This window comes from Haemaphysalis longicornis, unplaced genomic scaffold (assembly GCF_048455015.1).
Source record: "Haemaphysalis longicornis isolate Haplotype H1 unplaced genomic scaffold, Haemaphysalis longicornis Haplotype H1 scaffold_30, whole genome shotgun sequence".
NCBI lineage: Eukaryota > Metazoa > Arthropoda > Arachnida > Ixodida > Ixodidae > Haemaphysalis > Haemaphysalis longicornis.
In genome coordinates, this window is record NW_027526336.1 from 1,302,873 (window position 1) to 1,324,548 (window position 21,676).

The 21,676-nt window shown below is 45.1% G+C and overlaps 1 protein-coding gene across 1 annotated transcript in view; it reads right to left on the reverse strand.

The window, feature by feature from the left end:
* Window positions 1-21,676, reverse strand: part of LOC144177743 (uncharacterized) — a 105,452-nt gene that overhangs the window by 8,150 nt on the left and 75,626 nt on the right. Inside the window, exons 3-4 of the mRNA XM_077705323.1 lie at window positions 14,191-14,386; window positions 11,148-11,362 (exon numbers count right to left, since the gene is read on the reverse strand). Coding sequence (XP_077561449.1) covers window positions 11,148-11,362; window positions 14,191-14,386 — 411 coding nt within the window. The remainder of the gene's footprint in view (window positions 1-11,147; window positions 11,363-14,190; window positions 14,387-21,676) is intronic.

Genomic DNA, 21,676 nt, shown 5'->3' on the forward strand with positions numbered 1-21,676 from the left:
TGCAGCGTGGAAAACGAATGCGGCTTCGATTTGAATATGTACGTCGCAGAAAAATGTGTTCCGGGGATGTGATTACCCAATCTCGAAGAATAACTTATGCCTTTTATAAGAATATAAACCTGCGAAAATGTTACGTATATTTCAAACCTGTGTGTTGTTAAATGTGTGCCCACACACGCCTTATAGCAAGAACGAAAGGAAGGTAATGAAACCGCGGAAAAATAAATTCTGTGCAAGTGCGAAATTAAGAATCGTAATAATAGCTCTAACGGAAATGAAAAAAAAAACAGTAATACTTCTGACATGCTTAAGACCTTCGTCGAAACTTAAGCCAGGTAGGGTCCACTAGACGCACTAAACGCGAAATGCGCTGCTATATCGCGAGACATCGGTGGAGGGGGGCGCGGAGGGGGACACTGTGTACAAATGTGGAGCGGAATCAAGATGAACGTTTTAGTAATCACACACACAAATCTCGCGTTCACCTTCCTTTTGTTTTTCTACTTCAACGAACAACTGATGGTACGGCGGACGCACTTCTGGAAGTATAGAGGATCGGCTGTTCAACAAGCGATGGAAGGTGTCGTTGGAAGAGTGCGGTTTGTGATAAGGCCCTCCGATTTCAGTTTCTGCTTTATTCTGCAGGCTCCCTGTGCCATATGACGATATTTCGAAGAAGGATTAGTCGCGGACGCGGATTATATTCTAAGTTCGTCTCCGTGCTGCTCGCAGAGGATATATCTATAGCAGATGAATGTTTGCGGGCGCTCACCTCAAGAAAAGGCGGCTCTGTCGTGTGCTGATCCCCGAGTATAATTATGCATTGTCCATCGTACTTTTGTTGAATATTCCCGAAATTAAAAAAGACTGCCTTGTAAATGGTGGTGATCGATATCTGAGGCAAACGTAACTGGCGTGCTGTCAGGTATGAGTGCTCCGCTGATTATGTAAGCGCACAGAAACGATCTAAATCGTAGTGTATAGCCGTAGCATGAATATCTGAGGAACCGGTGCCCCATTTGCGAACAGAGTGACTGCTCCACATAAGCATGGGTTTCCAACGCCCGAAAACGGAAAATGTCAGTCGTGAACGTGCCACAAAAGCAGCGGCGGCACTGGGGAGCCGGACACGGACTCCCGCGCCTGCTTTCGAAACGGGCCGCTAGGGGGATTTCAGTGGCGCCCCTACAGGCCGCGCTCGAGGCTTATAAAAATTACACCCATCTTCCCGCGAGGGGAACCCTGAGTAGGATGCGGAGCGTCATGGGGGTTCCGTTTGCGTTTCCGTTATGTTGGTTACCCAAATTTTGGGGGACTGTAGGTGAAGCGAAGCAAGCGCTGCACTGAACCTTTATATTCACAGCTGTAGGAGAGGAGACTACGAGAGAGAGAGCCGCGCATGCGCGCGAGAGAGCTGAAGCGAACGCAGGAGGAGCGCGCGCAGACGGTAGGAGAGGAGAGGAGAGTATGCAGCTGTTTGGAGAGGAGAAGAGGAGCGCATGCACAGATGGTGTGCGGACGGTCGGCGCCGGTCAACAAGTGACATACCCCCGAGCATAAGACGCTCCGCATCTAAAATACAAAATAAGATGAAAGAGCCTCATCAGTTTCGCAGGCGACCTTGGTCTGTGGCAGGCGCAAGAAGCGAGAGGCGCCCGGTGGGCTATACCCAGCGCGCCCCCAAGTTACCGGATGCGCGAGTGATAGACGGCGCATAGCTCCTATAGAATACCAAAAAAGAAGAAAAGACCCTGACCAGTTTCGCAGGCGACCTTGGTCTGTGGCAGGCGCAAGAAGCGACAGGCGCCCAGTGGGCGTAGAGTTCCTGTATATCGCGTAGCGCAAGAGTTGCGCGTCTGGTTGCCACATGCCGCGGGTTCGAGAGAAAGCCTGCTTTCGGTGCTGCGCACAAGACCCCGTATTCAGTCACTTCTGCTCAACTGTGCATCGGCGGTTGTGGAAGGGGCGGCAGAGGTGACCGTTTATCTGATAAGCGGCAGAAATTTGTGCGCCAGTTTTTGACCAGCCGCTCCTCGCCACTCTTCCTCGCCACTGCCACTGGCGCGCCGCCCCAGCGGCAGCTCCTACGTGTGGGACGGGTGGCTCTGCGGCACAACCTGGAACTGGCAGACTGGCAGCTGGCAGATAGAAAACAGTGTCTGCAACAGCTCACAGATATCTGCGGGGAAGAAGCCACTGAACTGGGGTTAGAGTTTAGCACAGCAAAGTCGGGAGTTCTAGTTTTTAATGACAACGCCCGTAACGAATCGGTATTCGTTCAAAAAGCAGCAATACCGTGGGTAACGGAATACAAATATCTGGGCATATGGTTAAACGAAGGTCAGGCGTATCTAAAAACTCATGAGGAGCATTTAAGAATGAAAGGCAGAAGAAACGCCTCTATCATGAAGCACAGAGCACTGTGGGGATATAACAGATATGAAGTAGTGAGAGGAATCTGGAAGGGAGTAATGGTACCAGCACTAACCTTTTCAAACGCAGTAGTGTGTGTCAAATCAGAGATTCAATCAGGGCTAGAAGTAAATCAGAGGGCCGTGGGTCGATTGGCATTAGGAGCACACAGCAAAACAACAAATGAGGCAGTGCAGGGAGATATGGGATGGGCATCCTTCGAAGTGAGAGAAGCACAGAGCAAAATATGTTTCGAAGAAAGACTTAGAAATTTGGATGATCAGAGATGGGCGGCCAAATTGTTACGGTATCTTTACATGAAAAGCGTGGACACACAATGGAGGAAAAAAACCAGAAGGCTCAGGACAAAGTATATGAAACCTGGAAGTGCAGGGGAAACGACCAAGGCAATAAAAAATATAGTGAAAGAAACAGAAACAACGACCTGGAAAAAGAGGATGGATGCGAAGAAGTCCTTAGATATCTACAGAATCGGGAAGCAGGAGATCACAAGGGAAAAATTATTCGATAATACCAAAGGGAGTGCATTGCTTTATGAAGCCCGAGCGGGTTGCTTGCGGACAAAAACGCTTATCCGCGAGCCGGTACAGGAAGAACTATGCGCAGGCTGCGGAAATGAGCCAGAAACCATGCGACATATTGTAACGGACTGCAAAAGTATCCGTCCAGTCCTCAGTGATGGAGCCATCCAGCTTCCGGAAACCCTTGGCTTTAAGGTTAGCGGAAAAGTGAACTGGACAGCAGTAGAGGTTAGTAAAAGAAGGTTAGAGTGTTGGTGGGAAAAGAGCAGAGAACGATCTGGGAAGACATGCGAACAAAGAAGTCAGACTAGCACAAAAATTTCGTAAAAGTATTTTCTTTTTATTTTGACATTTTTTTATTTATTTTGTTTGTATTTTTTGGCGAGGTGATTGTACAGTGGCGTTGCGACTAAGGCCGCTGTGCAACGCCACCCCGTTACAAAGGGGAAGCCACTAAGCATCATCATCATCAACTCAAGTTGGCGGATGGACGCGCAACTCTGCTCCCCTAGTGGCGCTATATACAGGAACTTTAGGTGGTCGATACCCAGCGCGCCCCCTTGTTTCCGTATGCGCAAGCATCAGCTGGCGCGCCGCTAGAGTAAATCGTAAAAAAATAAAAAGAAATGCCCGCGGCACAACAAAATATTTTGGCGTATTTCCGCAGTGTGGCAGCACCTGCCAAGCAAGAGAAGGTGGGGAAAAAGGCGCGCTTTTTAAACATAAAAGCGATGACGTACATATACGTTATTCACCATTTTGAAGGTGTTTGGGCAGGACGTACATGCATGTCCGTGACCCTGAAAGGGTTAACTGCCTATTTCACAAAAGAGCGGTAATATTTGTTTTCACTTTAGCTTGGCGGAGACGTCGTTTGCGCCACTTCAAGTCCGTGTCCTTCAATATCGGAGTAATGTTGGCAGAGCACAGTGACTGGCGAAAATGCTTCATTAATCTTCATGAAAGCACTGAAGAGGCTGAGGATGTCCCTTATGAAATTTTCAGTCTCTTCGGTGCTTTCAGCAGCACCAGCAGCTATGACATCAGTGACGCTGTCTGTGCCTTAGGGGCTCACAGTTACGGCAAAGTCGTCATTGACAATTCGGAAATGGTCAGAGGACACTCCTTTGGACACAATGACTGGAACGTTGGAGAACTCTTCGCTCAGATCACCGGTGGTGCCGCCTTGGTCCGGAATCGCTGATTGGATGGGCTCCGTCGTGAACCTCGTGCATCGCAAACAATTACAGACGGTGTCAGGGGTTACCTCGCTCCATGCGAGGCTCAACATCTCAATCGTGGCCAATCAGTATCTAAATCGCACATCCGGGGACATGCATTTCGGTGGCAATTGTAGGCGTGGCGAGTTCGATATATCCGATGTGAATTTCGTTATAAGGAATACGTTTGGCATGAATTTTCGCAGCGTAGTTTTTTTTTGTTCGATATATGGCACAATTCGCTCTATCCGGGTTCGCTATAATCGCGTTTGACTGTATACTTCGTAATAGAAAGGTTCAATTGTACTAAGAAACTAGCGAACGCGCGAATATTATTGTTAACGCGACGGTACTCTGAAGAAGCAGCGCAAATGCAAAAGAAAAAGAAAGGCTACCAAAGCAAGCATATTGTACTCAGGTGAACACTGCGCACGAAGGAGCAAGGAACGGGAAATGGCTGGGAAAATATTGTCCCTCGTAATACTCCGCCACTTGAGCGAGCTCCAGGTGCTTTACTTCGTTTTTAAGAAACCAGCGAACACGTGAATTGCCTTCCGAACGCGCACGTTATTCACTAGAAGCAGCACAAATGTTTCAGAAGAAATAACAAGGCCCCAAAAGCAAGCATATCATGCTCACAGTCACACTGCGCGAATAAGCCAGGAACGCTTCCTTCCACTTTAAATGATGTCCCTTATAATAGTCCGCCACTTCACTAAGCTGCAGGGGTTTGAATAAGCCAGAAAGGCATTACTGCTTCTTAAACACTCTCCTTCGCAATATACCGCCACTTCACTAGGCTTGAGGTGCTTGAACCTAGCTACTAATACCCGAATGAATGCCTAAATTGCATTCTCAACACGAAAGCATTCACTACCAGCAGCGCAAATGCAATATAAAAACAACACCCCAAAAGCATGAAAATACTGTACTCAATGTTACTCACAATACGCCGCCACTTAACAAGCCGGAGGTGCTTGAAACTTGCTACTAAGAACCGAGCGAACGCGGGAATTGTATTCTTCGCACGACTATATTCACCACAAGCAGCGCGAATGCGAAAGAAAGAAGGCCTCAAAGCAAGAATATTTTACTCAGGGTCGCACTATGCTTGAATGAGGCAGGAACGCATCCTTCCTTCTTAAATATTGTCCCTGGCAGTATACCGGCACCTCACCAAGCTGGACGGCCTTGAACCTAGCTACTGAGAACCGTGGGAACGCGTGGATGGGATTCTGAACGCGACAGTTTTTCGCTACGAGTAGTGCACACGCCGAAGAAGAAAAAAGACCCAAAAGCAAGAACATTTTGCCATGGTCACAGTGTGCTTAAATGAGGCAGGCAGGGTGTCGAACAAATTTTTGGTGGTTCGATTTGGGTCCGAGTTCAAGCCTATCGGGTTCGGGTTCTAGTTAGGTTCCGGAGCCCCATTCCGTTCAAAGTCGAACCGGATCGTACCGGTTCAAACGGCTTGCAAAAAAATGCAGAATTGTTTTTTTTGTTTCACTCTTTTAGTCTTGCGTTTTTGGTTCTTAGTGTCTTTCAGGTTCGTATAAGACGAAAATCATTATATAGGTTATTTCTGTAAATGTTGACTTGGTCAAGTAGACTACCATCTACAGCAATACATTTTTAATGAAAAACCAACGATTACGACGCCAACTTATGCGTAGTGAAATGTTCGCAGGAACACTTAAGGCTGCTTATGTGTGGGAGGGTGCAATCTTTATTCTACCGCAAGTTTATATTTACAATTTTTTTAGTTTATTATTACAATTAAGTTAATATTACTCGTGAATCGCCAACACGCAGTTTCTGAGACTTCAGTTGCTTTGTTGAGGAAAACAACGGCACTGGTTCTACGTAGCCGCCGCGGTGCCGCCTTGTGCTCCAGTTCCATCGCCCACAAGAGGCGGGCTGGATCTCGTCTCCACATAATGGATTCTAAGTAAGCCTCTCTGGCGGGCAGACAACTTTTCTGGAAGGCACAGAGCCTGCCAGTCCGCAATGTCTCTGATACTATCAAATGTAAACACTCACGCCCAAACATGCACGCACGCACGCACCCACAATCACATGTGCACATGCACACCCCAGACACAAACACACGCACACCGACATACAGACGCGCACCCACCCACACCAACGTTGCCGAATGGGCAGCCGAATTACATTCAAGTTGCATTGCCAAGAATTAAAACTTTCCGCAATTCTATTTCTCCAGTTCCATGGATAACCAAATATTTTACCCTTTCTCACTTCTGGAATGGCCGGTTGGTCCAATGCCACTCCTGTAATTCCTCAACAGATATTATTTCATGGGGACTGTGTCGGGATATGAAGCCAAATTAATGCTGACGTTGTCAGACACATTGAGAACTGCAAAAACATGCAGGTACGCACATCGCCAAAGTCGAGGGGTGGCAGCAGCTTGCCGACCGCTAGTGCAAAGAAAGAGGAGCCCACCTTGGGGTTGGTCAGTTCATAGTGATGTGCATTTTCTCAACTCCGAACACTTTCCTCTTGACAGAAAGTTCAGTGGGCGCTAAAAACCAACTAGACGATGCAAGCACGGTCTCCTAAACGACATGCGCAATAGCATTGGTGCCCTTATAGGCACTTAAAAAACACGTAAACACATGTAACTACGCGTGATGAAGACTAATCAATGCCTTGTTTTGGCGTATTCGTGCTATATGTTACCTTCTCCCCCTTTTATTGCTTTGTTCGCACAGTGCCACTGCAACCTAAATGCTTTTGCGAGGCTTTGTGAACGCCCTTCATGAGAAGGCGATGAATCTAAACAGTTTTTAGTTCTGGGTTATGTTGCCTCTGTAACGGTGTGTCGTATTTGATGTCCGTAAGCTCATTAATTAATTTATTTGCTCTACATTTTGTGGCTAATATTGCAAATTAGAAGTTGCTCCTTGCCTTTCAGGATACTTGGTTCCAGTTTTTATGGGAACACTCAGTGATGGTTATAAGCATAATTCGCAAATTTTCCACAGACATGCTTGTTTAAACCCCTGCATATGCGATCAATTCGCTTGTCATTTCACGTTCAAGTGTGCAGTGTCCATACCATCCTGTGAGGGGTGAAGATGAGGAGACACCTGGTGTGGCAGATGGTAGTAGCACGTATGAATGCAATCTAAAAAAATCGTGAGATTTGCAAGAGTCATATGGGTTTCTTATAGTTTTCGTCAGCATGCTTTTAAAGAAGCAACTGCAGCATGAACCAGTGACTGCGGAGCTATTGGATATTTTCTACACGCCACTGACTGTAGGGCGCTGTTATTCGACAGCAGGAGAAGGGCACTCAAAAGGTGCAAGCTCGTGGGACACATAGAGGACTGAAATCGACAACGGAAATATAAAGGATGCTTGGAGGACGCAAAAGGCGGTGCCCAAGTTTCAGTACAGAAGACACACTATGGGAGAATGTGGTCTGTTGCCTTCGGGACATACAAGGGACACGCAAAGGCCGTAAAGGGTCTGTTACCTTTCGGTGATAGACTGGACGCATGAAGGACAGAAACACAAAGGACATTTGGAGCACGCAGAAAGTCCGTGGCCGAATTCCAACATATAGGATACTCACAGCAGGTACACAGTCATTTACTTCGGGACGTAGACCGTATTTGACTGGACATACAAATTTTTATAAGGGGGCTACGGCGGCGGCGCCCGCCGCTCTAGCCCGGCTGTGGCCGACGCTACTGCAGCGTTCGGAATTGCGCTCCTGCGAATTCCAGGTAATGGCGGGCAGAATGTCTGGTTTCACTCTTTCTTTGTATCGCCACGTGGGTGAATTCAAGTGACGCCGCAAGCGCAATTGTTGTGGGTGCCATTTAAAGCTTTGCGTTTAAACCACCTTCACAGCGTGAGCATGGACTGGAGCCAACATTTTTAATGTGGTCAAGTCATAATTTTGTAATTTTGACAACAAACATTACCGTGGCGGCAGTGACAGCACGGAAGGTGATAACACAACATAGCTTGCATTGAAGTAGAGCGCTGAATATGTTGCTAAAAATGCATTAATAAACTACGAAGCTATGGCAAAAATTGTGTGATGTTCTGTAGCTTAGCATACACCTTTCGCATCCTTTCGCACAAACGTTACTTGATCGCCTTGTGGCGTTGGCGCAATTTTAATCTTTGAAAAGGTGTTTTCTTGCAGTTTCAGCTGCCATATTATTTTTATAATTCATGCCAAGTGTTTCATATCTATTTTTTGTGCAGTATCTCGTTGCTTGGTAGGGTTCATCGTAAGAGTGAAATTACCGAGCATGTCGTCCGAGATATATATGCACACGCCACAAATTGCTAGCGTTTTGCTAACGCAAAAGACATTCCGAATTTATAGACAATTCACGAAGTCGAGAATTGGGCCCCAAATTGTCTAACAAGGAAAAGTGACAACATTGTTCGCGCAGTCGCTCATGACACCCGCATTGATACGGGCTAGATAAACCCTCCCACGTCCTCTCCCCTTTCTTCTATATCTTGTCTAGCCTGCGCACTAAGCTTTTTTACACGCGTTTAGCCAAAAAGCGTTTTGCATAAGTGGAAAAAGGGTGTTGGTAGGCCTTTAAACTTTTTTCTTGAATCTCAACACACTTTTCCTAGCTCTACACTCTTTGTGTGAAAGAAAGGGTGTTGATCTACTTCAACACCCTTGGTTTTTCTTAGGGTGTTGAAAGGGTGTGGAAAAGTGTCGAGCTGTTCATTGAATATTGTCATGCTTGGATGCATACCGCACTGTAAAGAAGAAGACATCCCCTCATATGCTCTTCTACTCGCAAGAAATTTTCAAACACAGAAAAATAATTGCTAGTATGCAATGGTCGCTCGTTTCCATATGCGGTGCAACTCATGCTCCAAGTTTAGCTTTGGCACGTAAAACACCAATTTGAACCTTGAAAATTAAATAGACTAGTCGTGTGGCGAAAACGGTGTTTACCGACTGCAACACGCTTGGCTTTCTGTAGGTGGTTGAAGCGGTGTGAAATAGGTGTTCAGTTCCAAAAAAAGAACAACGGAGCTGGAGGTCGACCTAGTTTCTTCCGGTGCCGGTAGGTTTTGTTATGTTTGCTTACCTTTGCAATGTTATTGCTAAGGTAGGATGACCGCTGAGGGGTGAGGCCAAGTTTAATCGGATTTAACAAGGCTGTTCCAGTCTGTCCGCCTCCCCCCTCTGCCAGGGGATCCAAGGATCGAGGAAACAATCTAGGTCGGCCCCCAGCTATGCTGTTTCTCCAGCCTTGCACCACTATTGCAAGCTGCGGTAATTTTTTTGCCTTTTAGAATACAAATAAGCCCAGTACCTTTGAAATGGTATAGTGAGAGATCCGCATACGCATACGACCCTTTTGCTCACTCTAACAAGCTCGAAAGCCGACTTCACTGTTATAATGCCCTAAATGCGGTGGTGCACCCATTATAAATTGGCGCAGTTTTTTTTCTTTGTAGTTTTGTGCTAGCGCCACCGAAAATATATCAAGCATAAAGAGCTTCACTTGTAATACGGTAATACATTATGCCAATTCATATTGCTTTAGAGATCATCAGGTACAAAACACCCCCCCGCTTGTACAAAAAGTTTAGTCACCCGCGTAAACAGGTGAAAAATGCCTCCATAGTTGGATGCCTCTTCACCTTTTTTCTTAGTTGGCGGTCTTTTCTTACACACTTTTCTTACACCCTTTTTATTTGTGCCCGCTTTCTTCGTTTCGAACACCCTAATGTGTAATTTTACAACCTTCTGGGAAAAAGGGTGTTGAAATAATAAACACTCTTTTTAAAGGGTGTTGAGGTGGCGGGAAGATATGTTTGGTATTTAATAAAATTTTATGAGTTACGGAACACAAAAACTATCTCGTTATTAATTAGTTTTTGCCAATCCCCGTGTTGATTTGTATATTGTCATAGTAAAATCCATACTTTTAAAATTACCGCTAAAATATCTTTTTTGCGACAAGCGCACCGACTCGATCGGAGTGCTTTCCTCTGCTGGATATAAAAGCAAGAAGAGCACATGTATTACTAAGTGAGCACGCACTCCGTGTACCGCTTGCATCCCGTTGGTTTTCTTGCTCAATTCATTTGTGTGAAACACTAAGTTGTGCATACTGACTGTTCGTCTTGAATTCTGCGTGCTCCGCCGGTTCACGTTGCCAATGCTTAAGCCATCATCTTAAAAAAGAGTGTGAGAAGGCGCAACACCCTTTTTTAAGGGTGTTGAGCTCAACACCGTTTTTTTCATCCATACACCCTGTTTTTGCCAAAACACCTTTTATGGTGCTAGCCATGGCACAAGATTTTTACACCCTTTTCGGCCACAAAAGGTGTAAATAGTTTAGTGTGGGCTTTGAATGTGGTGGGTAGCGCACGCTAAGCTACACCTGGGCTACAGGGTGCGCCGTAGTTGAGGGCTCTTCCTGATTAATTTCTGAAGAACAAAGACAAGGACGCCGACCACAAGCCAGTTCAGTTTAACTCCTGATTAATTTCTGCACCCCGCCCCCCGATCATTACATGCACCAAAATCTCGACACACGGCCCGTTGGCTTTTTGCCTGAATCATAAAAGCAGCCATGGCGGCGAAGATTAATCCCACGTACTTGGGCTCGGCAGCACAGCGCCTTAGCCTGTGATCCACCGCGACGTGTGCAACGTAGTTCTCTGACGCATGTTTATCAGGGTGCTACAGAAGAGTTATCGGTGTACCGAGGACCGCTTTCTACTAGACATATGAAGCTTCACTGTAATAATGTAGTTTAGCTATAACGATGTATATGCAATGAAAAATTACATTTCATTATTTCACAAAACACGAACATAACAATAACTTCGCAGAACTTGTACCCCGATTTCTGGCGGGCGTCGCTTCAAGCTCACGGCATGCAACTCTAAGCTATAGCTGCTAATAGGCTTTAGCCGCACTTGTATTTGTATCGAATGCACTTACTGGCGGTACGTCTGAAGATACAGCCTCAGGAAGCGTGCGTTCTTGTGGAAGAAGAGCATCTGGTTGCCAAAATAGTCGTCATTGCAATACATTGCAGCCTCGTAATGCAGTAGGGGCCGGAGGGACCGCACCACGAACACATCGCGGTCCACGTACACTCCACCATATTTAATCAAGGCAAGTAGCCGGACGGCGTCTGTAACGTGGTGACGGATCTGCAAATGCCGTATTTCATTGGATTTCGTTAATTCAAACATAAGAGCCCGAAGGCATTGCACGAAGGCGAGGGGTTACGGCAACCTTCTACAGATTTATAAGCAAGTAGTAAAGTCCAGTTGTTTGTAAAAAGAAAAAATAAATTGAAAGGAAGTAAACACAAAATATCCCCCGCTAGGAGGTGAATAGATTGAGCAATTGAAAAATAACAAAAAGAAAAAAATGAATGCCCCATTTTTGAAAGAACGATGTCTGAAACTCAAAGGTTTCTCTCATGCAGCGTGAGTCATAGTCAAAGTTTAAAATCCAAACTGCTTCTATAGTGTCGGAATAGCACAGTCGAAAAGACGTGGACTGCAGAACTTGAGTGACCCAGGTTCGATTCTGACCATGGGGAGCATCTTCGTCTTCAGGCGCTTCATGCAACACGAGCCTAAAAGCCTGATCATGTGCATCTGCGAAAACCCATTGTGTAAGCTCGCTTTCATGCAGTGCGTTTTTGGCAATGTAGCCATCAGTGAGGCAGCGAAAGCTCCGCTGCAGTAAGCAAACGGAAACCGCACGAGACAAGCCTGGTGTTTAGGTGGCATGAATTGAGTTCCTGAAGTGAACGTTTTACGCAAAATGTTTTGCGGTCGCTGCACAAAGAACTGTTACCCTAGAGTTAGCGTCAAAGTTTACGTCATGGTACAGGAAGGAACTACACATCACCGCACTACAGACTATCATTACCATCAGGCAGCCAGCATAAGATATAAAGTGGCCGATGTTTCAAACGACCGCGTCAGTGGGCGTTTCGTGACAGGTACCAGTAAAAGATGGTACATTTATTGGTAAACTTCATAATTCTTACATATCCTACGCCCCTACGAGAGATCACTTAGACGTTGACCTTGTTCCATGCGACCGTAGCGTCGCAGCGTGAGGGGTATGGTTCCTTGCGCAAACGCGGCGTACTAAAGAACGCTCAGAGGCTCTATTTAACGTAAACGCAGGTGTGAGGATAGTGTCCATCGACGTCATTTGTTTGTGCCTCTGTGTCGTTTGTGCCTCTGACTTCGTTTTCTTAAGCGTGTCAAACGCATGGAGCTATAATAACCTTGGCCGTAAACAATGCATTGAAACCTATGTTGTAGCTTTTGTACTGCAGAGATACGTGCGGATTTCTCTGCAAATGATATTGCAGCACTGCGTTTGGAAAGGAGAATGCAATGCTTGCGCCAACTCTCGTTCCTTCAAGACTTTGAGCGGCGACGCCGCTACCGTTCTCGGGCTAGTACCCGTTGGTGTTTGAGCTTACAGAATAGAACCCCAGCTCGGCTGTATCAGCGAAGTTCCCACTGTGTTCGAATTGGCCACCGAGTCTGTTTGTTTCTGCATCTGAAAAGAAATCGGCCAGAAACCACCACGCCTCGGTTAAAACATAACCTGAGTGCTCGAATCACGCCGATACGGAGATAGTGAGACAGTCATTTGAGCAACTTTCCAAGTTATTTGATGAGCATTGATCAATTATTTCCGGCTGAAGTACTTTGTGTTAGCTGACTACGCTCTGATATAATTTGCAATTCCTAATAAAACTGAAGAAAGTGCGCTTTCAAAGTTGAGATGTAAAAAAAAAAATCACAGAGTCGCGCGTTTCTTCAACATATTCACACATTGCGACGCCCTTGATTTCTATGGCTTCGACAGGAGATATCCCTGAAAACCGGTGTCAAGTGCACAGCCCAAAACTATCGATTTTTACTATGATATAGACACTTGTAATCTCCTGATTTTGAGGTTACATCGACGTAGTGCATCCCATACCGAAACAATCTCGATTGACTGACACATAATATTGATCATGATTGAAACACTAACGTTGAAATGGTAGATATTCAGTAGGTCTTCAGTCGTTCATTGATCAATGCACATAGCCGTACTAAATGTTATTTAGTCCGCGCTCAGAACGCTTTTTCTTCGTCGTTTTACGACGCACTGAGTCATTTATAATAGTTTGAATGACTCGGGGTGAACATCCGCAAGAACAGCAGTGTCTCCCAAATGCAAAAACAGTCAGTTCCCAATTTTTTTAATCTAAGCTCCAGTAAATGGGGACATATTTACTGGAAGAAGCTTTTAAAATTGCAGACAATGCCCTATTCGTCAATAAAAATTCACGTCAACAATGCTAGAAACGTACCCGGTATTACGCTTTTGTAGACTTTGTTATGCTAATGTCTGATGCTTCGTCAATTCTGCGTTCTGAAAAGAGTTATGGTTATGGAAATATTTGTCTTTTTGAAAGCGGGAGGTATGCGCTTTCATTATTCAATCATGTTGTCTTCCAAACCTCTTGAGACTAAATTCCTCTGTTCGCTTTCCAGATGTGGAGTACATGCGAGACAACAATTCTTCGAAGTACTTTTACACAGCGGTTGCCACGAGCAGTTGCCGGTATGGCCTTATATTGTGAAATTCAGACATGACGGGGTTACGCGCCGCATCTGAAAATACACCCGGGGTCATGGGGAGAGTAGCTCAAGTTCTGTAAAATCAACGTAGTAGTTTTGAGTCAAACAGAATAGTTGTTAAAAAAGCCGCGGGTCTTGGTAAAGTTTCGGTTGTTTCCTACGTGCGTTTTGATAATTCTTGCGTCCAATGGAGGCGAGAACATTATGCCGGAAAATTCAATGGATGCCATTGAATGTCAACTTAAAGCACGGGAGGCTCTTCCCTGTCGTTTTTTGTGCAAGCGCGGGATGTCCTAAAGAATCACACCAACGGTAACACATACACGTGCACAGTTCAACAACTTGATTACTTTCAAGGAGCTACGTCTTACCTGAAAAGGCTTCCCCGAGATGCTTTTAGGGAACTTTGTGGGTACGAATGTGAAGTTTATGCCTTGAAGCAAAGGAACGTAAGGCCCGCTGAAGGTACACGGACTGCAGTGCACCATGATCTGCTTCGGCCTGTGATTGATGTATATAGATCGGTAGTACACCACGTCCGTCAAGTTTAGCTCTGGCTGATTCCATCTGGGCAGGCAGGGAGGCAAGAACGCTGTTATCTTCAAAAACGGTTGTTCTACCGCCATTATAAAAATTCCCAGAAAAGTTCCTTATAAATAGAAAAAACGCTGTTCATTAGAAAGCTGTAGCCGCACCGAGAACTGTAGTGTCTTCATGGCATCCCTTTTACCGCGGGACTCGACCTCGTTCGAAAAGGCTCGCTTACCATTAGAGAAGGTGTGATGACGATTCACTGTCTGTGCCGACATAGCCGTTCTTAAATTGACTACCCATCGTCGGTGAACGGGATAAAGCCTATCGTCTCTCCATTCCGTACAAAGCTACATATGACCCCTCGTCCCACTTCTGCGAATGACGGTGATTGTTTTACACTACCAGACAAAGCTCGTTAGACTACCGTAATGCATAAAACCGCCGTAAACCGCTGCGCTTTATATGTTCCTATGCTTTCCGAAGCATTACACAAACCACTCAACCTGGTTCCTTTAAAAATGCTCAAGACGCCTTCAACAAAAACGTTTAGGTAAAATACGTTCGTAAACTGTTAGAGATAGCCTCTAAAAAATACTGGTATATAACGTAGGGTATTTGAAATTGAAATCAGAAACAAGCGCGTAGTCCTAAAGGTGTAATAGGAGATTCGTGAAGATTTAACAAACTACTCGACTGCCCTAGTGCTTGTGAACAGTGTACGTGCGCAAGTTACCAAAACCGTTTGAAGCACTTCATAACGGTCTGGCAGTGTGAGCAAGCTTATTCTCACTATGGTACTTTATTCCTGTAGAGAAGTAATCTAAATAAACCCAATACGTTACCCCTTACTTGACATGCTTCTTACGGCTATTAGCAGCCCGTTGGGAAAACCAGCTTCACACAGGCTCTGAATAATTCTTTCGTCTTTTTGGTATGTGTTATGTAGTGCATATGTATAAAACCCCCTTCTTCTAAATAAAAGTTGTGCGGTCAGTGCATAGTGTGTCTAGAATTCATTGCTCCTGACTTTTGCGCTGTTCTTCCGTTTAAGTAATATGCACCAAGCGGATCGTTTTACCTCGCTTTTACAGTACTCGTCGAAAAAAACAACTTCCCCCTTTCCCTCGTTTAGAAGCACAATCTCGAAAAATCCCTCCTTATTGAGCCTCCATGACCCAAATGTTCTCCCGAAATTTCAAGTCTCCAGCCCTTGCTGTATTAAATAGGCGTTTATGAGTCATTGATTAGGTAAGTAGGTGAGCGAGTCAGACAGTCGGACATTTCTCTTTAAAAAGACATATATATATATATATATATATATATATATATATATATATATATAAATAAATAACACAGAAAAGAGGGTTGGCAGTCAAGAAAACCTTCGGAAAGCAAAGGGAAGGTTGTGGTAGGTCATTGAAACATATAAAGAATTTGAAAGAAAGAAAAAAAAGCGTAGAAAAAATGCCCGCGAGATGGGATCCGGACCCAGGCCGTCCAGAATATTGGGCTGGTGCGATGACCACTACGCTACCGGCGGGGCGATTTTCCCCTCCGCTTTCTGGGGTATTTATGTCAGTGTAATATTTTCCTGTGCTTAGGGGTGGTAGCCAGCGCCACTCCGACTTCTCGGGGTCCGCTTCCCCCCGAGAAGTCACAGTGGCGCTGGCTACCACCGCCAAGCACAGGAAAAAATTATATTGACAGAAGGGGGAGAGGAGTACTCCTCTCTCCCTACTGCATGTTTAGGTTTGTTTTTGTTTTGTGTTTTCTTTCTTTCGCTTTTTTTCCTTCCCTCTCTCTTTTTTGCAAAACTTTACCTCACCTCTCCCAGAGTGTGTGTTTGTTGCTGCTTTTCTCCCCAAATCCCCCTCGCTCCTTTTTTCGGCGTCGTTGGACGACGAGCTTAGAAATACGTGCACAGAAATACGAAATTTTGTCTTGAGAAAGATCGGCATCCGATCGAAACGTGGACCAATAAACAGTTTTGTTAGAAGCTATACCCAATTCTTACTATATTTTGTATATATATATATATATATATATATATATATATATATATATATATATATATATGAACTTTGAAGATACTAGCGAACACAAGAAAAACTTCGAACAGGGTAAAAGCACCATTTTTGCCTACGTTTCAGCAAAGAGACTTGCTTTCCTCATGGCAATCTCTCGTCTGGCAGGCAGGGTTTACATGGGGTAGGTCCCCAGGTGAGAGGAGGGGAGGAAAGAAGGAAGTGAAATTGAGAAAGCGGATGGGAGATATTGAGGGGGAAAGAAGGCTGTATAGCTTGAGCTGCGAGGTAGGTCACGGGGAAGTCAGGCGGGGGGTTGATATTCCGGGAATTTTTTTGGAGAGAAGGGATGAGAGGGTGTTGACCCGCCGCACGGCATACCGAAAGGTTCTCAGAACCGCTGGAAGCAGACCAGGCGGTGAGAGTGGGGTCTTTATCAGAAACTATCTGCAAGCCTCAGGTCAAAAGAGAAAGTAGAGAAGGGGGGGAATGACCAGGTCCAGGAAAAAGAAATAAGAGAAAGGGAAAAAAGAAAGAAAAAATTCAGGGAGGGAAAGCACACAAACCCACACACAAAAGAAAAGGCAATAACCTGACAATTGAAAATGCACGTGTCGCCTACGGCAGCACTCCTGGAAGAGGCCTGTCCTGAAACTCAAAAACGAAAAGCTGAAGTTTTAGTGACGTCCGGGTCACAAGACAAAGGGGCGCAAAAAATAAAAAAAGATAAATAAAAGAAATAAAATGCAATTTGACAAGCAAAGGTTGGGGGGACGCGGGCGCTTATTAGCTGGAAAGGAAGGAATGAAAACAAAAGGAATCAGGTCACCAGGTAAAGAGCAGAGGGAGGGGTCATAGTCTTTGGATAAGGTATATGCACGACAATGCCTAATGCTGTATTCCTGGTGATTATCGCAAGGATTCCAAGTTGCCCCTAGACGCATTAATTCCAGCAGGTTTTATGGAGTTGAATTTGTGAACTAAGTAGGATTCTCGGTATTTCGTGTCCCGAGGAGACCTAAAATTTGACGAAGTATATACAACTTAAGGTCATCAAAATTGTGGCCTGGTTGGTTGAAATGCTGCGCTACAACTATGGAGGATTTGCTAAGAGTATCTGCCCGGTGACCATTAAGACGTAGGCTCATAGGTTGACTCGTTTCGCCTATATAGGCCTCGTGCGCTGGTATGGTGGCACCACTGAATTTGAACCAGCGGCGCCCCCTGTCGATCCGCGCCACATCTTTTGCTCGTACCCTGCTTCGCCGGTCCGCGCATCCCGTGCGCAGGGCCAACGTGACTACGGGAAGCGAGCCGTGCGTGAACTGTTCTGCGGCTTCGAATAAATATGAAGCCCTGAGAAATACTAAAAAAATAAAGGCTACTTCACCAGCGGAAAAAAAAGAAACCAGATGCCAGCAACCATGTCTTCGGCATCAACTCCGAAATTCAGGCCGAAACAGGGCCCTCTATATAGCCCTGGAACGTGGAGTGATTCAAATGAATAGATTAAAATGCAAGTGCGGTTGGCAGTAAGCAAAAACAATGGAATGTAAACTTTAATCCGTAAGCATTTTTGTGGTATACCCCAGAGCCCAATCTTTGTAATGCCTGGTATTTGCGCAATAACGCACAATGGGAGATCGAAGTTAACGCGTCGTAATAGTGTAACTGTAGACCATTTGTCGAGTGAAGTTAAAAATACATACAGGAAGAAAGAATAAAAATGAACCTGCTATATCGAGAAGTCGGCCTATTCACAACAATCACACGATTAATAAACAAAATTATAAAGAACCCGGAAATGCAACCCGAACAACACAAAAAATTATTAATACGCACCAAATCCCAAACGCCTTGCATTCGCACAAAAGGGCATAATTATTAAAACATTTGTCGTATAATAACGTAAATGTATGTAGAACATCTAAAAATACCAATAGAGCTAGAAATGAACTAATAGAACAAAAAGAAAACCAATCCGCCGCACTTACCTGTTTATTGATTCCAAAATAACACAAACCAGAAAAGCAAACAAAATTACGAAAAAATCAGACAAGCACCAATCTGGCCGCAATTAAAAGCCTCAAGTTGAACAGAAGCGGCATAGGAATCCATACACACGTACAATTCTCTAAATTTCTGAAATTTTGTTGATATTTCACGTACATAATCCCTTGCTTCGTTAATGTGCTCGTCGGCAAACCCAAAGCGCTTTTTTTGTTCGAGGAAGCTGTTGGAAGGCTGTCTGCCGCGGCTGGGGCTAACACACGGCGACGGCGATTTTACATCAGTAGCCACGACAGCCGAGCAGAAATTGTCCACGAAGTTGCCGTGCGCGGGGGATAAGCCATCTGTGCGTCCAACGCAGGACACACAGCAGCAAATAAAACGCTTATTTATATGTTAGCACGACGAGTGCTATTGAAACTGTCGAACATCGAAATTAGTGTACACGTCACCCGAAAAAGGTGCCCGCACAGATTCGTGATGTGAAATTTGGTTTTGCTGACGTTCCTGCGTACGAGGGCATCCACAAAGCTGTAGAGCCAACATGTGCTCCGACGGACGCTGTTGATGAAGAAGTGCTGGAACCAAGCGTTGAGGTGATCAGATGGCTTTTCGGAGCGCAGCCTGCGCTCTCCTTACTACATTCGCATAAAAACCAACATAATTTATTCTTCGGCGATGTTCCAGACTTGTTTTTGTGACTGTTGAGCCATCGGCAAACATAAAAGTAGGCAGAATTGCGTATTTTTCGCCCGTAAAGGCGCCGTTGTGTGATACTTCCACCACTGGGGGCGGCTGACCGCGCCGGCCCCGTACGAGCAAAATATGCCGCCGCGGCTGCCAGGAGGCGCTGCCTGTGCCGCCCAAGCAGCAGCGCACTAGCCCTATACTCTTTTTGGCACATTGAGCATTCCAACATATACACAATGTTGGATGAAGTGCACGTAAAACTTGAATTAATCTTGTGGACATACTTACTGGCTGTGCTTTTTACAATGCAGTCTGTTTGCAGGTGCATACAAGTCTTGCATCTGGGGCGGGAGCAGCTGGCTGTGACTGGTTGCTGAGAAGGCCCTGTTTTAGCATGCACTAAAATACCTTTTAGATTCCTGTTTTTCCGGTAGGTAACCCTTGGTGCTTCCGGGAAAGTCTTTTTAAGTCGGTCGTTACTGGCTAAAATGGGGTAGTACTTCCGCAGTATATTGTTTACGTTTGGGAGGGCGTTTGAAAATTTATTTATTAGGGCAGGTGGCTTGGCGCTTTCGTTTTGTCGCTGTTTGTTGAGCGCATCATCCCTTTTGAGATTAGACACACGTTGGTACGCCTGATTGAGCGAGCTTTTGGGGTGGTTCCTGTTCATAAGGGTGGCCTTGAGTTCGTCTAGGTGCTCTACATAGTCACTGTCATCATTGCATAATCTTCTAAATCTGGTGGCTTGTCCTACAAAGATCCCTCGCTTGCAGTGTCTCGGGTGATGGCTTTTATAATCTAGGTACTGCTGCCTGTCTGTTGGCTTTCTAAAAAGCGTGGTTTTAAGTTTACCGTTTTCTAGAATGACGGTAGTATCTAGGAAGGTCACTTTTTCAGAATACTGGCAGGAGAATTTAATAGTCGGAAGCGACGAATTGAGATGAGATATAAACGTTTCTAGAGTCGCGCGACCGTGTTCCCAAATCATGAAGGTGTCGTCTATGTAGCGGAGGTAAACCTGAGGTTTATGCGGAAAAGAGCTTAATAGGGTAGTTTCAAGTTGCCCCATAAAAATGTTGGCATAGGTCGGCGCGAAAGGAGTACCCATGCTAGTTCCAAAAACTTGCAAAAAGTAGGAAGAGTCAAATGTAAAATAATTGAGAGTTAAATCTTCTTTTAACAAAGTTATGTACACTTCTGGCGCATGTTGGTGCGGGTTCACTAATAGAGCTTTTGAAATAGCTTCAATTCCTTCAACGAACGGAATGTTTGTATACAATGCGGCAACGTCAAGAGTAACAAGGAGGGTTTCACTGGGCAGGCGCCTGCCCTTATTTATCTCTTCTATTATGCGGAGGAAGTGGGGGGTGTCCTGAACGAATGAAGGAAGAAGAGCTGGAATGTCGGATAGGTAATGATTCAGAAACAGAGATAGTGCTTCGGTTTGGGTATTGTTATTCGAAACTATAGGTCTGCCAGGAATGTCGGCAGTGAACAATAATTCTACGGGGACTTTGTGGACTTTTGGGAGGAGGAAAAAACGTCCTGCATGCTTATTATTCGGTATCATGAAATTTAAGTCAGTAGTTGTTAATAATTCTCTAGATCGCAGATCTGTGAGGCTCTGAAGGATTTTTAGGCTGTATTCCTGGCTCGGATCGTTATCTAAGGGCTTGTAGTGGCAAGGGTTATTGAGCTGCCTATAAGCTTCATATTTGCATTTTACCATAGGTAAAACAACTACGCTGCCACTTTTGTCGGCTGGCCTTATGACTATGTCGGTTCTGGCTGATAGGCAATTCAGGGTAACTTCTTCCGACGGAGTTATGTTCTTGCGCTTGTTTGATCGCTTAGTTGTTGCCAATATTTCTCTTGATACTGATTTTAAGTACAGATCTAATTCTGGGGATTGATCTACATCTGGAGTCGAAGTGCTAGGAGGGTTTAGAATGCGCTCGTTAATGTCAGGTTTGTCCTGTTTTCCGAAAAAAACTCGCCTAGTCTCATTCTCCGAGAAAATTCAGTGAGATCTTTGTGTAACTCGTATTCATTCACACGGTTATTTGTGGGACAGAAACTTAGACCTCGTTCAAGGATACCTTTTTCGTCGGCCGTTAGTGTTTTGGAAATGTCAATAACATTGCTGGGGCACGTAGCGAGGGAGCTCGTTTTTTCTATAGGATTATTGGCTGGGGAGGAGGTACAATTAAAGCGATCTCTGTATCGAAGAGGAACATTAAATGACCTAATACTCCATAGTCCGGGCTATTGAGAGGCTGATCTTCTACAGTGCATGCTGTATTTTGCGAGGGAAGCTGGTCACGTTGAAACTTAACCGCTTGTTTATTGCTAAGATCATTTTCCTTACGATTTATAAAAATATTGAGATCTAGTTTCCCCTGCTCGGTTAGTGGAAGAGCTTCGATCTGGTCGTTGAAGAGGCTGAGTTGGCTAGTACAGTGCTCTCTAAGAATTTCTAGGAGGGAAAGCGAAGCATTATTCAGACTACCTTGCCACCTGGCAGCTAGTTCAGGAGGGAGCTCACCAAGGGAACACCTAACTTCTAGGCGGAGGCCTTTGGGGATCTTTTTGCTTTGGA